Raw genomic sequence first — 14,190 nt, 5'->3', positions numbered from 1 at the left:
CATCCCGCCTAAACCCAGAGACTTGAATTTCTCTTTTATTTTTTTAAAAAAATCCTTTTACTTATCTCGGCCGAAAAGGCATTTTTGACATTGGCCTTCTTCTCAGCGGCTCTTCAGTCTCTGCGTCTCCTCCTCTTCGTTACGTCTGAAATCCGTAAGATAAACTTGGTGGGAGCCCTTGCGGAGCTGACTCGGACCTAGTTGTGCTATTTCTCGCTGATTTAACCGATTCTCATGTGATTCTAATCTTTTTTTTTTTTTTTCTTTACAGCGTTAACCATGAAAGGTGGGAAATCCAATGCTAATACCAGCATGTTCGACACTAAGTGAGTGCTTTTGAGTTTTGAATCATGCGTGTGAAGCCGATTTGCAATTGAATTTTAAAATTTATTTTGAATTTTGGATTTGTTGTTAGGCTGAAGGTAAATGGTGCAGGCGGTGGCCAAAAAGCATCGAAGAAGACGGCTAAGGATCCTAACAAGCCAAAGAGGCCCGCAAGTGCTTTCTTCGTTTTCATGTAACGTGATATTCTTAAATCTTAAATCATCCTCCATACAATGTATCTTATGCCTTTTTTTTTTATTAATTTTTTGTGTTTTTTTTTATTAATTTTTTGTGTTTTTTTTTTTTAATTTTATAAAAGGGAGGAATTTAGGCAGGAGTATAAGGAGAAGCATCCTAAAAATAAATCTGTCGCTGTAGTGAGTATTATTATAATTTAATTACATTTTCCGTTTTTTAAATGACAATTTTATTATTATTTTTTTAATCGGCGTAATGAGTCTGAAATGAATCAGGTTGGTAAGGCTGGTGGAGATAAGTGGAAATCTATGTCAGAGGATGTAAGTATTTGAAGGGAATTTTTGCTTGTGAATTTTTTTTTTTTTTTGAATTTAAGGTTTCTGATACTTGAATGATGTGATTTGTATTTTTTTTCCAATTTTAAATAATATCAGGAGAAAGCTCCATATGTTGCAAAAGCAAAGAAAAGGAAGAATGAATACAATAAAAACATGGAAGCTTACAATAAAAGAATGGTATAACTTAATTGTTTATAGTTTCCCCAGTTAATTGGTTCTCTTAAACCATTCTTTGTTTATCAATTTTGTTGAAATTGTTATGGTAATAGGGCAATGGAGGAAATGCTGATGAAGAATCTGACAAGTCTAAATCTGAAGTGAATGATGAGGAGGAAGAAGAAGATGAGTAATGGGAGGAACTACTTATGTAGAATTTGCTTTTAGAGTACGACTTTAATTTTTAGATTTAAATGGTTCCTTAATTTCCGTAGTTAGACTAGTTTTAGAAAAAACAAAAAGTCAATTAGTTTCAGCATTTCAGAATCTACATTGGAGCTCGCATGGCTATTTACTTAAATCTCCTTAAGGCTAATGTGGCTAATGTTTTATTTTGATATACAATATATATGCTTTTCTATCATGTGCTTCATTTTCTTTTCAAAGTTTACAAATCTACGTCAAGAAATAGTGAGAATAAGAGATTTTTTTTCTACGTAGCTGAAGACGAAAAGGTCAAAAGGAAGAAACAAGAACTGGCAATAATAGGCTATAGTTCGGGAAACACCCATTTACATTACTGTTCAAATTGCTCATTGAAAACCACTATACACCGACCTCTGTAAATCAAGCCCTATAATTACAGAACAATCAAAATGAATTTACGAGGGAAATAACTTATGAAAAGTTTCTTCTTTTTTGAAAAAAATAATAATAAATGAATACGGAATTACTAATTTCATATACACGAAGTCAATAGGGTTATGAGCTTCATTTATCCTTTTCTGCAGTTCGAAGCAACTCTCTAGCCATGGCAGAGAATGACTTGGCTGTGTCTTGCATCTCTGTGGCTCTTTGATTGATACCCTGTCAAATTAAGAATTTAAAAAATAACTAGTTACAAGGAATTTAAGGATGAGTAAATTGAAATCAACATAAAATGAAAGCCATTGCCAATCTATTCTGCCCTTCTAAGTTTCCTTAACAATAAGGTTTTCATAATGCAGGATACAACTTTGTTTTGGCATCACCTAACTTAAACAAGTAGTAAAATGTCTTGACACGCTCACAAAGTACATGGAGATCATATGCGGAAAAGGATACCTGCAATTTCCTCACGTTCTCATGCAACTTGCTTTCAGCCATTTTTGCAGCACTTGTCTCCTGCAGCCAAAGACAAAAGAGTGATGCTACTGTACCCTTATGTAATTGAAAGGTGAGGAAAGCTTTGTGAACATAAGAAATAATCATTATCGACATCGCGCAGTGCATACAGTGGAAGCCCTTTTTTTCTGGCTTAGCTTGAATCCTACCAAGTTTACTGATATTTCTTTTGTGGCAAAAGAGTTTACCATTGTTTCAGGTAAAGATTCATGTTCTGAATTTTTAAGAAATCATAGTATCTCGTGTGCATGTGCATGGAAGGGCAGTCTGGACACGAAACATTATGGTATATGTTGATTAACGCAGAGCGATTCTTCTGCCAAAGAAATTATCTATTATAGTAACAAAAAACTTATCACAAAAAGTAAGCATAAATAATACTTACGCTAGATGAAGAAAACCCATATTTCTTCTTGATTTGATCAACGGCACCAGCCTTCTCATCCTGTTCCTCTTCCTTGTTGATGTTTTTTTCATTCTTAACCTTCATATGTTTTATTTTCCCTAAAACAAAGTTTACATGAATGAGCACATCTAGTTGAATGTTTTGTTCAGCAACTTCAAGCCATATTAGACAACACCAATTCTATCTTCTCAAGCATTTTTCTATATTTAAGAGAATACTCTTGAAGGTAAATCATTGAACTTTAATGGGTTGCATCCAAGCAACAAATATCATCATAAACTGACCTAGAAGTTTGCTTGCCAATTTCTGCTTATTAAGAGCTGCCAAGATATTCTGATCCTTGGGTCTCTCTTCATGTTCATCAAGGTCAATATCATCTTTCAGACCAGAAATCAAAAACAAAATGAACAACCATGTGACTGATTATTGCAATAGTGCCTTGAATATGGAAGAAGCTAAAATAATGGGGATAATAGATTGAGACTTGAGAGTGAACTAAGCTACTTTTGAAAATTTTAATCATAATTCCAACTATGAACTCCTAAGTGCCAGCGTCAGCATAACAAATATTCTGTTAATTCATATAGGGATGGCATGAAGCACCACATCACAATGAAATCCATGGGCAAAGATATTTGCATATAATATCCATAAAGAACATACATACCTATGTCCAAGTCATTCCGATCTGTGTCTATGACAATGCTATTGCTATTTTCAGCATTACAAGCAAAGTTAGCTGTTGAAAAGATCATTGAAAGTTCTTCAATACTTTCTTTTGTATCCTCTGTTTCCACCTCAGAAACTTGCTTTGGTTTACTTCCTTTGATATCCTTAATCACAGAGCTAAATATACCCTAGCACACCAAGCAAGAAACCATAATTACATAACTACTGAGTCACAACCAAAATTATGAAGCTACAAGCCACAACATACCTTTTTCTTTTCCTTTTGTGCCATAGCTCCAGAGGCAAACCCTTCTTGTAATGGCATTAGATCTCTTCTATAGACTTGGCTGAAACAGTCCAAAAACCTGAAAAAAGTAAAGTGAAAGGTAACAAATCAGCATGCTTGAATGAGAATGACTGTATTCAAAATGCATTTTCCTAAAGCAATTTTCATCTTTCTTGCTTCACCAAAAGATCACAAATTAACAATTATTCAATATGACTTGAATTTCAATTTCAGTGAGAAAGAGTGTGTCGCATAATGAACAAACTAACAAAATCTAGATTTCTCTTCCCAGTAAATGCAAGTCAGGAGAAGTTCCACTTTACAATTAGTACCTTCTCCAAATTAAAACTCCAAAGTGGATAAACTAGTTAATGCCCAGAATTCTCATTGCATAATTCAGATTTTCATTCATTTGTTGTATACATAAAATTTTGTTAGAAAAATACCCAGCTGGTAAAAGACATTAGCCTTCTACAGAAATAAATAAAATGATGGCAAAAGTTCTCTCTCTCTCAATAGCTATGGATTAAAGACATAATTTTCGGCGACCACAACAGGAATAATGATAAAATAATCTCAAGTAAATGTATATACCTGAATTGTTCATTTTGAAGCAAAACTGATACCAAAAACATTTCTTGATCACCATTCACCTGCAAAAGAAGATAGTACAGTGTTCATATAAATGTTTCTCTCCTTAAGCAACAATTTGAAGGAGAAATTCAGGCTAGCTGTACCATAACAAGTTCTCCATCATGTGAACAACATATTGAACTATCTGGCAAGGAGTTCAGCTTTGGTGAAGCATAAGTGAAACCTCTCATTGAGGATTCCCTTATTAATGATAAGTCTGGCAGAGACCTTGCATTTCAAACAATTCATAGGATGTGACATGCATTAGATAACTTTTGAGTACATCTGGCTCTACTTCACACACATAAGGAAATACAACTGTTAAAGTTAAGAGAATGTATCAACTATGACACATTGCTTATTCTTTTGTTGGAAGATCAAGATTTTCCTTCAAAAAAGAACCTTGTTAAACTACCATACAACATAATTCCCATACTGCGATTATTTTTAATCTATCATAAACTTGCCCACGAAGATGCATTCTGTTGCTATGTTCGCATATAAAATAGTAATTTCCATTATCCTAATCCACTTCAACATTAAATTTGTTTTCTTCATATGAAAATGCAATTTCCATATTTAACAGAAGCACATTGCATGAAAATGCCAAGATGATGTGGCAAGTACAATACACCAAAAAAATGACACAACTGGTATTGCTTGACCTGAATTAGACTCGTCAAAGCAGAGCACCTTTGCTTTTCTAATTAAAAAGTACATTAATATTGAAGTCGTCCCATGTTTATTCTAAAGGTCAATGTTATGTAATTTGAATGGACTTCATTATGTTGCACTATCCTGTCCATATTATAGCGATGGAAACTAAAGAATAAACTGAGAAAATCGCCACCTTATTTCAATTTTCCCAGTAGTGAAAAGGAGCACAAGGCCAACATCTGATGCACCACAAAATACTGAAGCCCAGCAACATAAAGAGGAATGGAACTTCTTTTTGTAGTAAACCTTCTTGACTCCCTGACACAAAATAAAGGAATAGAAGAATAAAAAACAGCACGTCAGTTCAAGTTGTCCCCTAAAACTTTAGTTATTAAATGAATAAAACAGTGGTTACCTGAACAGCATGGTTTAATGAATAGACATACACGGCTTTCTCAGAACATATAAGTAGAGAAGACTGCTTTGGTGAATCCTCAACAGGATTCCCTTCGCTCAGATCTGAACCATTTGACACATTTGATCCTCCAGCCAACACATCCTGCTGGCCTGTAAAACATTAATTAGTTATTCTTTTAGTCTAATTCTTAGATGGTGCCAAAAATAGATTGAGTAATCCTCAAAGAGACCATATTTTAGGTTTCCCACATGCATGCATTGACCACTGTGCCAAATATAAAACAAAAAACATGAAAAAGGTAGAGCCTACCCAAAATCTGCATAAATAAAGCTTTAGATGGTTTCTTAGGATGCACTGTGCTAGTGCTCAGCATGTTTCCAGTATTGACATCAACAGCCAAAACCGATGAATCCTTTGTTGCTACCACTAAAGCATTCTTCTCAAAACCATGCAGATTGCAGGTCTCAAACTGCAGAGAGATGATTCCAGTGGAAATTTCACTTGCAATATGTTTTTGATACAGTAGTGTTGGTCCTTCTACATCAATTAGTGAAACCTGTACATTCATCACAACAATTTGAACCACAGTTAGTTGCTCCTGACACAAGGGACAAGACAAGATTTATCACCCAACTTTCAGCCGTTAAATGATGTTTTGGGCACAACAATATTTAACAATTAACTTATAATATCTTCCATATATATCCGTAACATGCCAATTGTAAAGAAAAGCTCAAATATGATTATCTTCTTTCGAAATTTATTCTTAGACTGCCTTCAATAATGTTTAAGTTCAACAATTTACAATATATAGCATTGAAAAAACTTGTTGACAGTCACCTTAACCTAAAACAGTATTTGAGCTCTGAACTAATACAACAGATGCTCTATTGGCAAACATAGAAAGGAACCATTAAACAAGAAAGAAGAAAAGGCTTACATATCCTTGATCAGACCCGACTGCAAGATGTCCTGAGTTGTGGCTTATGTTCATAGAAAGTACAGAACCATTTACCTTCACAAGTTTGAGACTCTGGATGATATGGTGGTTTCCTCTTTTGGAACTTCCTGGAATGAAAGGGATGCAGAAATACTGGTAGTTAAAGAAATTTCACTGTCCGACAGATATGCATGAAAGAAGTTATAGCTAGCTCCACAAAATGGTAAGTGTTTGTTAGATTTATAACCCAAAATCCTAGTTGATTTGGAAGACCTTTTCCACAATTGGGTGAGATTCCTAATTAGATTAGGATTGAGGGAATTAACACAATAAATAAGAGAATGATAGAAAGGTTATTTGGCTTTGCCCATGGAGAGTGGCTTTGCCTATGGAGGGTGACTTTCAGCACTCATGGAGTAGGGCTATCGCCCATTGTAGGGAGAGGCTTTGTCAATTACTGAGAATTTGGCGCTGCCCATTGCAGTCCCATGAAGGGATAGAGGCTTTGGCTAAAGGTAGAGAAGGGCATAATCCAAGAGGAAAGTTATGTCTAGAGGAAACTGAAAAGACTAACTAATGTATTTACTATGAGTTTGTAATGAATGTTTATATTTGAAGATAGTAGAAGATGGCATGCTCGTGGATGGAACCTTACGTTGAAAGGGTAAACCACGTAAATAACAATGACATAATGCAGCATGATCTTGAATGACTGACATGCAAAATTCATGATGATCTCAAGGTTAAAAGGCAAAAATGCAATTTAACATCAACAATTTAATCATTTACTTGGATCATATATTTGCTTAAAAATACCTGGGAAAGACATAAAACTGTTCTCTGTGGCATACGGCTCAGGTTTAAATTTAAAAATGCGAACCTGCAAATCATATTTACAGTAAAACAACAGATAACATTCTAGAAAAACAAAATTCAGTTTGCAAATGTGTAAGTTATACATGTAGGTATCATGTATATTTTTTATTATTTCTAAGTTTGTGTGGGATGTGTAAAATCCAACAGAAACAACATTTCACCATTCCACTCTGATCCCCTGAAATAAGAATCCGAGAATTGCCATCAAAATACAAGGCCGTTAGTGCTATACCACTTAAAGAAAGATCATCTTCACTCTGCATAAAAAATTTTTAAATAAAGTAAGTATGGTAGGAAAAGAAAAGGAAATTGAAATATGTAGAGGACAACCATTAACTATTATCCCTAGAAGTATGTTGTTTGCTCACTTTTAAAAAATAAATAAATAAAATAAATAAAATAAAAAAGAAGAAGAAGAATGAATGAAAGGATGAAAAAAAAAGTACAGATCAATGTTAAGAAGAATTAATAAATGTTCATTTCTTTCAGAAATCATTTCCAAATGTTCCTCTAATTCTTCATTTCCATACATCCTAAAGTGAATTTTGTCTGCCAAGTAAAAAGCTATCCGGAATTGATAAAGCCTAGACAATCTCAATAAAGGAAGAAAATCAGTAACTAAGAACTCACTGGTTTATCTTTCTTTCCGAAACTGTTACTTAAAAAGAAAAAAACAATTAAGGGCTTATACAATTTACCTGTTGTTTTAACGATACAATGGGAATAAAAAATGGACAAGATGCATGCCAAAAATTAATGGCTCCATCACTATGTCCAGTTATGTACAGGTTTTTAATCTTTGCAAACCCACTGAAGGGGACAGGATTTGTGGGAGTTCCATCTTTTGTGTTTGCTTCAAAAGGAAAAAGAGATGGAGTGTTTTTGGAAAAGAGAAGGTAATCCTGCATTACCATAAATTCATAGTCACCAAACTTGACTATAAAGAATAATTAAGATAATTCAATGCTAAAGCTTTACTCTTGAAATTACCTTATCTCCAAAACTCAACATACAAGGGTTCTGAGTGATGAATTTTGCTACAGTTATGCTTGAGTCAGCAAATGGCATCTTCACCATGACCTGCTTTGGTAACGAGGGAGAACCCCTAGATTGGGTTTGTAGAAGATACTTTTCAATCTGACAATCATCATAAAGATAAATATGCCCTGATTTTCCAAGGACAAGAAATGAATCCTGTTTATGTTTGCTTTGATCGCCAGAGTTTGAAATGATCTCCATGTCAATGCAAGGCTCAGACAAATGAAGACCTAACTTGATTGTGGGAGTTTCAGTATGCTCATTCAACAAGATAACCTGCCCCAACAGAATAAAACTCGTATACTTTCACCTCAAAAGCAAGAAAAAGACTGTTATCTACTATATAGTGAAGAGCTGAAGTTTGTCAACCAGAATCTCGGATAAATTTTTCTCAATGAAGTCAAAGAGCAACCAATTTGGAATTACAGTATTTAAGAACCACAAACAGTTTCAATGAGACTTGAAACAAAAGTTAAGCATATTTGTTTCATTGGTAGAAGATATAACACAAAATCAACCTACCTGCAACAAGTTGGTGGATGCCAAGTCAGACGCACCCATAATATAGAGTCGACTTGCTTTCCCATCAGCCTGAAGCCATTTTAGTGATGCTATAGGAATTTTGTCAGATTTATATCCCAGATTGAGTTTATATAGAGGAGCACTCTGAGTGATGCTGTCTGATGTTATTTCAGTACTTGAATTAGGGGTAGCAGGAATACTCCAGATAAAAATCTCCCCATTACTATACCCAACAGCAAGTTTACTTCCAAAAGGACATGCCCAGCATGCGGAAGTTACTTTCTTTGTTCCGTTATATTGTGAATGCAACAAGCTTCCACCTGTTGTAAAAATGGACTTGCTTTCTCGAATTTCCCACAATGTAATTAGACCATCTGTAAATACTATAAGAACCCTGCATTTTCCAAATGACAAGTAAAAAGGAATGAGGTCTCTGAGAATGATGCCATATAAGGAAAATAAACTATACTAGTTGATTTATCAAGAGTAGAAAATAACCCAGACTTGTACAAACAAAGGCAGTAGAGTTTAATAAACAAATGGAAAGTTGTCTCTATTTTCATGATTAGTTGCTTATTCTTTTAATATCTTTCATCATTTTTTATTGGAATCTTCAGCTGTTGGAACTGGAAATAAGAGTATGTTGAAATAAAAAGAGGATAGCTTGTACCATTTTGAAAATTTATTTTCTCAATCTCACCTGTTTTTTTCCTTGCTATGTATTCTACTCTCACTCCATGAAAATTCAGTACTAAATATATTTTCTCATTTTTCTTAATTGGGAGTTCACTATAAGGCCAGATCAATAGAAAACAACCTGACACGACACTTTTTTCTCCATTTTAAGAAATGGTGACAGTTGTGCAGGATATTTAGGCAGCTAGAACTTACCGTAAGAAAGATTGCCATTTTGAAAAAACAAAATGCACCATGTGCAGGATAGAGCTATCACTGCCAATATCAGACCAATTAAGCATAAAATCAACAAGGGAATGAGACTACCTCTTACTTTCAGCTTTTGGTTGAGGTAGTATGTGCAATACAGCAGCATTGCTAGTAGCTTCAGCTGGGTTCCCTAAATGCAATCATTGATCAGGTTACTTATCACAGCTGGTGTACTTGGTGAAATAAACTGACACAATGTTATTTTTCAAAAACTGAACAGGTATATCAAATAGGGCACGTGCTTCACACTTGAAATTTTGCTTATGGACAAGGATAACTGGAAAATAATATAATGCTCTACGAGCATTTTTCTTTCCCTTATCCTAGTAGTTTAAATGAGAACAAAAGTGACAGTCATGTCCAAGTTTAAGGACATCATCTTGCGCAATTCATATGGCTCTCTAAGGCCCTTCAGAATAGGCGATGTCTAGTGTAGTAATTACACAGTATCTCAACAAGTTTCAATAGGCAATCTTAAAAATTGCTCAAACTTCTAAATCAGCATTAGAGAATACTTCACAATATATGCCATCCTTAACTACTTTATGCAATTTAACAAGCAATGAAAGTAACCTCCACAACCACACTAACAGTAAATAGTAACCTTGATCAGCCTTTTTCTCAAGGAGATAAAAATGCATAAGGGAGAGGAAAATAAAAATAATAAAAACTAACAGCAGCAACAGCAACAAATTAAGGCACAAGAATTTATCTCACCATGAGAAGCAGGGAGAGGTATAGTGTATTTCATTGGTTCTATAGCACATGTTTCTTCATCAAGCTTCAATACTAATATATTACCAACAGCATCTCCAAGATACCTGTCAGTAGATATCTTGAACTTATGTGAAAGGAATTCACGCAGATAACTTATTCTTCCGCATAAGAATTTGAGAAACACTTACATGTAGGGACAATGTTGCATTACTGTAAATGAGGTAATGTCTTCTTTAAAAACATGCACTTTACACAACAACTTCTTGTTCACGTCCCAAACCTAAATTATAATTTTACTTTCAAAGATCAACACCCCATATGACTATCAAATTTACAATGGAAACATCCAAACACACACACACACACACATGTCAGTTAGAAGCAAGCATATGATAAGGAAGACAAAGAGATGAGTCAGAAAAATTTTGGAAGTGAATATACCAGAATTTGGAGAAATTTTACCTCAATGTGGTTCTTGGAAGTTACATTTAGAAGGATGCCTTTATTCTGAATGAACTGATAATTCAGAAAACAAAAACCGTGACTAATATTAGTCCATTAATAGACTCTAAACAATTTACAGGTGATCGTATTTTTGAGATTGTGTATGTATGATAGATTTGTGAAGTGCAAGTAAAAAAGTAAAGGGACATGAAACCTGTAAAAACTTGCTTGGCGCTGCCTCAGGACATTCAAGCAAAATTTGAGTGTTGCCTTTCCCAAATAATTTGATTCTTCCATCTCTATGTTTAAGCCAAACCAATTATGCATATCAAATTATTTTATCAAAAAATCGAAGAAGTAACCAAGTAAGAAAGAATGTATTGCATATGAACTGAATAACAAGGAGACTAACCGGGTAGAAATAGCAAGAATCTTTTGAATAGAGTCATAAGCCAACATGTTTGCTCCTGATGGTATCCCATAATGGAATGTCAGGCGTGGCTCTACGTCGTTGGGTTTTAAACCTTCCGAATTCCCCCCAGGCTAAGGCAAAAAGCCAAAATCAAAGTCGCATTTACATTTGATAGCTCTAAATTTCTTATGAGAAATAGATAAGCCAATAATAAAATTTCCAACTGCAATCCTCATTTGGCATGTGCATGACATTGCCAATCCTAGACCTTGGGTAGTATCTTAGGGGTCTCAGCTTGTGCTAATTATTATTAAGATTTAAATAAAATAAAATAAAATAGAATATAACCCGAAAGTAGGAGATCACGACCCAGTTCAGACAGGTTTTTTCATCAAGTCCATGAAAGCAACGTGCAGCTGAGAGTTGAACGTTGAAACAAGAATAAATATGATGGGCAGTTTAGACTTAAGACCGTGCCATCAGGGGCATCAGCAGTGGACCCGGGTGTCTCACTAACATGGATTAACTTTCATGGGCCCATACAATCCCCTTATCCATACAATCCCCTTGCAACAAAATACCACCGTCCAAAAAAAAAAAAGCCACCGTCCATCGCATGGATTTGTAATCCAGTCAAATGTTAATAGAATCTGGTCACTAGGTTTGGTCAAGTATTAAGATGGTTAAGATTCCAACTTCTATGTTCACAACTATTCTGCAATAAAATTAATAATTAAAAAATTATAATAATTAAAAATTTGTTAAGCACAGTAAAAATAGATTTCTATTTCTGAAAGATGATTTAATACTGTATGTTAAAGGTTAATTTGTGGCATCATTTATACATATAAAAAAGGGAAGATACTATTTTACTCTTTGTTGACTAACCAACCGACACCATATCTAAAGTTAGGACTAATTTCTTTTTATTTCCTTAGAGGCTCGGCCGTTAGCTTCATGTTTCAATTTTATGTTAGGATAATGGCGATGATCAATTGGTCATTAATCGTTACTAAAGATAATAAAAGGGGATCCAAGGTTTGGATAAAGAAAACTTAAAACCTACGCTTATCTGTCGAGAAATTCTTAGATTAATATGGATGGACCATAAAAGGAGGTTCAAGCAAAGTAGCGCACACAAGCATGCGGCGTTGGCAAACGCATTAAGAGGAGAATTGCCAAAGAACATATATACAAGGATGTTATTTATGTTATTGGATACGTTCTTTGGCAACATATTACATGAGTTTAACGCGGCATTTCTGCCTTTGAAGGAATCATAATAAAATGCCATAAATTGATGTGAAATATTCGTCAAAAAAAATACTGATGTGAAATAAAAGTGAAAGAAATGCATTATTTATGGTATTTTCCAGCTCAGTAAATTATTAGATCTGTACTAAACGACCATATTCATGACTTTTATATGCTATTTTTCTTTTCTTTTTCAATATTTGCCGTGTCAGAAATTGAAAATTCTAGTTTGGGAGGTATTAAGGAAAAAAAGGAAAGAGGAGAAGAAAAAAAAATCAAGCTTCAGTTTTAAATCATAATTCAGAAAAACAATAAAATCAGAAGCCAAGGTCGATTGGATTTACAAAATATAATCAGCAATGCATGATAATGACATAAAACTATATCAGAAAGCTCAAATTCAATTCAAAATGCTGGCTTTTGCTGACCAAAAGGAAAATCTTCGTAACTGCACACATATATAACATCAAAATCAACGAAAGAGAGAAAAGATCAAAGAACTGAAACAGAACAGAAATCAGAGTTCAGATCAGAGGAGAATAGCAATTTCGCAGAGATGCGAAGCAATCGATGCATTTCCAATTCAAAGAAAGAAATAGATAGATCATGATCATAAGTTACCTTCTTTAAACTCGAAGCCTTCTCCACAAGCTTCTTTACAAACATATTCCAATCTTCTTCCAAAAAACTACTGCTGAAATTGGATTCACCGCCAGAAGGCAAACTACGCTGCAAAAGACGACGAGACAGAGAGAAGAAAGAGAAGGAAGATGAATTAGTTAATTGTTATGGAGTAGTTAGTGACTGTAAAGCGAGCAGTTTTCTCATATGGCAAAGATCAAGGGCTTCGATTATGTAACGGTGATCAGGTGATCCAATCAAGACAAAATCGTTTTGACTAGCATGATATGATTTCAAAAACGAAAAAAATGGCAAAGCGAAACGCAGTTAAAGCCATTTATTTTATTTTTATTTGAATAACCTATGACTGTGACCTTCTCGGGCAAGTTAAATAACGACACGTCACGCGACGCTGATTTCTTTGTTTGAACCGACGCTCTGTCCCTGCTGCCTTAGGAAATCAAAATTGATGAAGAATGCTAGTAAACGAGCGACTGTATCCAGAGTTCCCTGAGCTCTAGCTAATAGCCGTTGATATTGATCAACAATTTGAAAAAGGTTTCCACTTGGACAAATTGGATGTTGAAACGTGGCAATGGTCAAATCCAAGTGGGGTCTACCATGATTGGCAGAAATTTTGGTGGGGTACGTGGAGGAACCGAAAGCAGCTTGGTTCTTTTCCTGTTTGCGATTTTATATATATATATATATATATATATATACTTTTTTTTTTTTTTGAAAGCTTTACTTTTTCAAATATTTTATTTTCTTTTTCCTCCATTTTATTAATTCTATCTCATTATCAAATTTCACATATTATTTTTAAATTTAAAGTACTTAATATAAAATTTTCAATTTTAATGCATAATCTAAAACTCATTTTTAATATTAATTTAATAAACATAAAAATTCCTTTAGCTCTATAAGTAATTTTTCGATCACAATATAATAAAGTAATATAAATAACTTTTAAAAAGATGTCTTTTATTATTACTTCATTTTTATGTATAAAATAAGACTTTATTAAAAACCAAGTAATCACATAATTTTTCTTTTAAAAAATAAAAAATACTTAAAATTTTATTTAGATCTATGACAAAAATAAGAATATAAAATAGAAGAATTTTATAATTTTCTTTTTAAAAAATAAAAACTAACTTAACACTCTGATT

At 33.9% G+C, this 14,190-nt stretch overlaps 2 protein-coding genes across 6 annotated transcripts; one reads left to right on the top strand and one right to left on the bottom strand.

Annotated features, from left to right (window-relative positions):
- Positions 1 to 54: 54 nt before the first annotated feature.
- On the top strand, positions 55 to 2,410 carry LOC110660758 (high mobility group B protein 3). 3 transcript variants are annotated; one of them, XM_058138815.1, is made up of 8 exons: positions 55 to 154; positions 272 to 326; positions 416 to 517; positions 644 to 701; positions 798 to 842; positions 957 to 1,037; positions 1,130 to 1,245; positions 2,024 to 2,410. In XM_058138815.1, the coding sequence occupies exons 2-7, from the start codon at positions 280 to 282 to the stop codon at positions 1,208 to 1,210; spliced, it is 414 nt and encodes a 137-aa protein (XP_057994798.1). In that variant the 5' UTR covers positions 55 to 154; positions 272 to 279; the 3' UTR covers positions 1,211 to 1,245; positions 2,024 to 2,410. The 3 variants fall into 3 exon arrangements, with proteins under 3 accessions (XP_057994798.1, XP_021674881.2, XP_021674896.2); XM_021819189.2 differs by lacking the exon at positions 2,024 to 2,410 and having other exon boundaries at positions 1,130 to 1,377; XM_021819204.2 differs by lacking the exon at positions 2,024 to 2,410 and having other exon boundaries at positions 58 to 154; positions 436 to 517; positions 1,130 to 1,377.
- On the bottom strand, positions 1,533 to 13,325 carry LOC110660741 (uncharacterized). 3 transcript variants are annotated; one of them, XM_058138813.1, is made up of 24 exons: positions 13,019 to 13,324; positions 11,144 to 11,274; positions 10,946 to 11,030; positions 10,750 to 10,803; positions 10,476 to 10,567; positions 10,288 to 10,391; positions 9,628 to 9,691; positions 8,626 to 9,019; positions 8,056 to 8,379; positions 7,764 to 7,967; positions 7,227 to 7,322; positions 7,006 to 7,069; positions 6,190 to 6,317; positions 5,559 to 5,805; positions 5,247 to 5,398; positions 5,025 to 5,149; positions 4,279 to 4,402; positions 4,136 to 4,194; positions 3,524 to 3,620; positions 3,254 to 3,443; positions 2,871 to 2,963; positions 2,566 to 2,684; positions 2,121 to 2,180; positions 1,533 to 1,883 (listed from the first exon to the last, which is right to left on the bottom strand). In XM_058138813.1, exons 1-24 carry the CDS (start codon positions 13,061 to 13,063, stop codon positions 1,788 to 1,790), a joined length of 3,147 nt encoding a protein of 1,048 aa, XP_057994796.1. In that variant the 5' UTR covers positions 13,064 to 13,324; the 3' UTR covers positions 1,533 to 1,787. The 3 variants fall into 3 exon arrangements, with proteins under 3 accessions (XP_057994796.1, XP_057994795.1, XP_057994797.1); XM_058138812.1 differs by having other exon boundaries at positions 9,628 to 9,700; positions 13,019 to 13,323; XM_058138814.1 differs by lacking the exon at positions 2,871 to 2,963 and having other exon boundaries at positions 9,628 to 9,700; positions 13,019 to 13,325.
- Positions 13,326 to 14,190: the final 865 nt, after the last annotated feature.

This window comes from Hevea brasiliensis, chromosome 16 (genome assembly GCF_030052815.1).
Source record: "Hevea brasiliensis isolate MT/VB/25A 57/8 chromosome 16, ASM3005281v1, whole genome shotgun sequence".
Taxonomy (NCBI): Eukaryota; Viridiplantae; Streptophyta; class Magnoliopsida; order Malpighiales; family Euphorbiaceae; genus Hevea; species Hevea brasiliensis.
The sequence above is the reverse complement of the archived record's forward strand: the minus strand, read 5'-3'. Positions and strand labels throughout refer to the sequence as shown.

Bases quoted from the DNA above. Each gene is read 5' to 3' on its own strand.
- LOC110660758 (XM_058138815.1), top strand. From the start codon at position 280: ATGAAAGGTGGGAAATCCAATGCTAATACCAGCATGTTCGACACTAA. The intron at 702-797 runs GTGAGTATTATT...GAAATGAATCAG, and splicing joins AAAATAAATCTGTCGCTGTA to GTTGGTAAGGCTGGTGGAGA. The intron at 1,038-1,129 runs GTATAACTTAAT...TTATGGTAATAG, and splicing joins AAGCTTACAATAAAAGAATG to GGCAATGGAGGAAATGCTGA.
- LOC110660741 (XM_058138812.1), bottom strand. From the start codon at position 13,063: ATGTTTGTAAAGAAGCTTGTGGAGAAGGCTTCGAGTTTAAAGAAG. The intron at 11,031-11,143 runs GTTAGTCTCCTT...GCTTAAACATAG, and splicing joins ATTCTTGCTATTTCTACCCG to AGATGGAAGAATCAAATTAT. The intron at 4,403-5,024 runs GTGGCGATTTTC...TTGAAATGCAAG, and splicing joins ACTGGGAAAATTGAAATAAG to GTCTCTGCCAGACTTATCAT.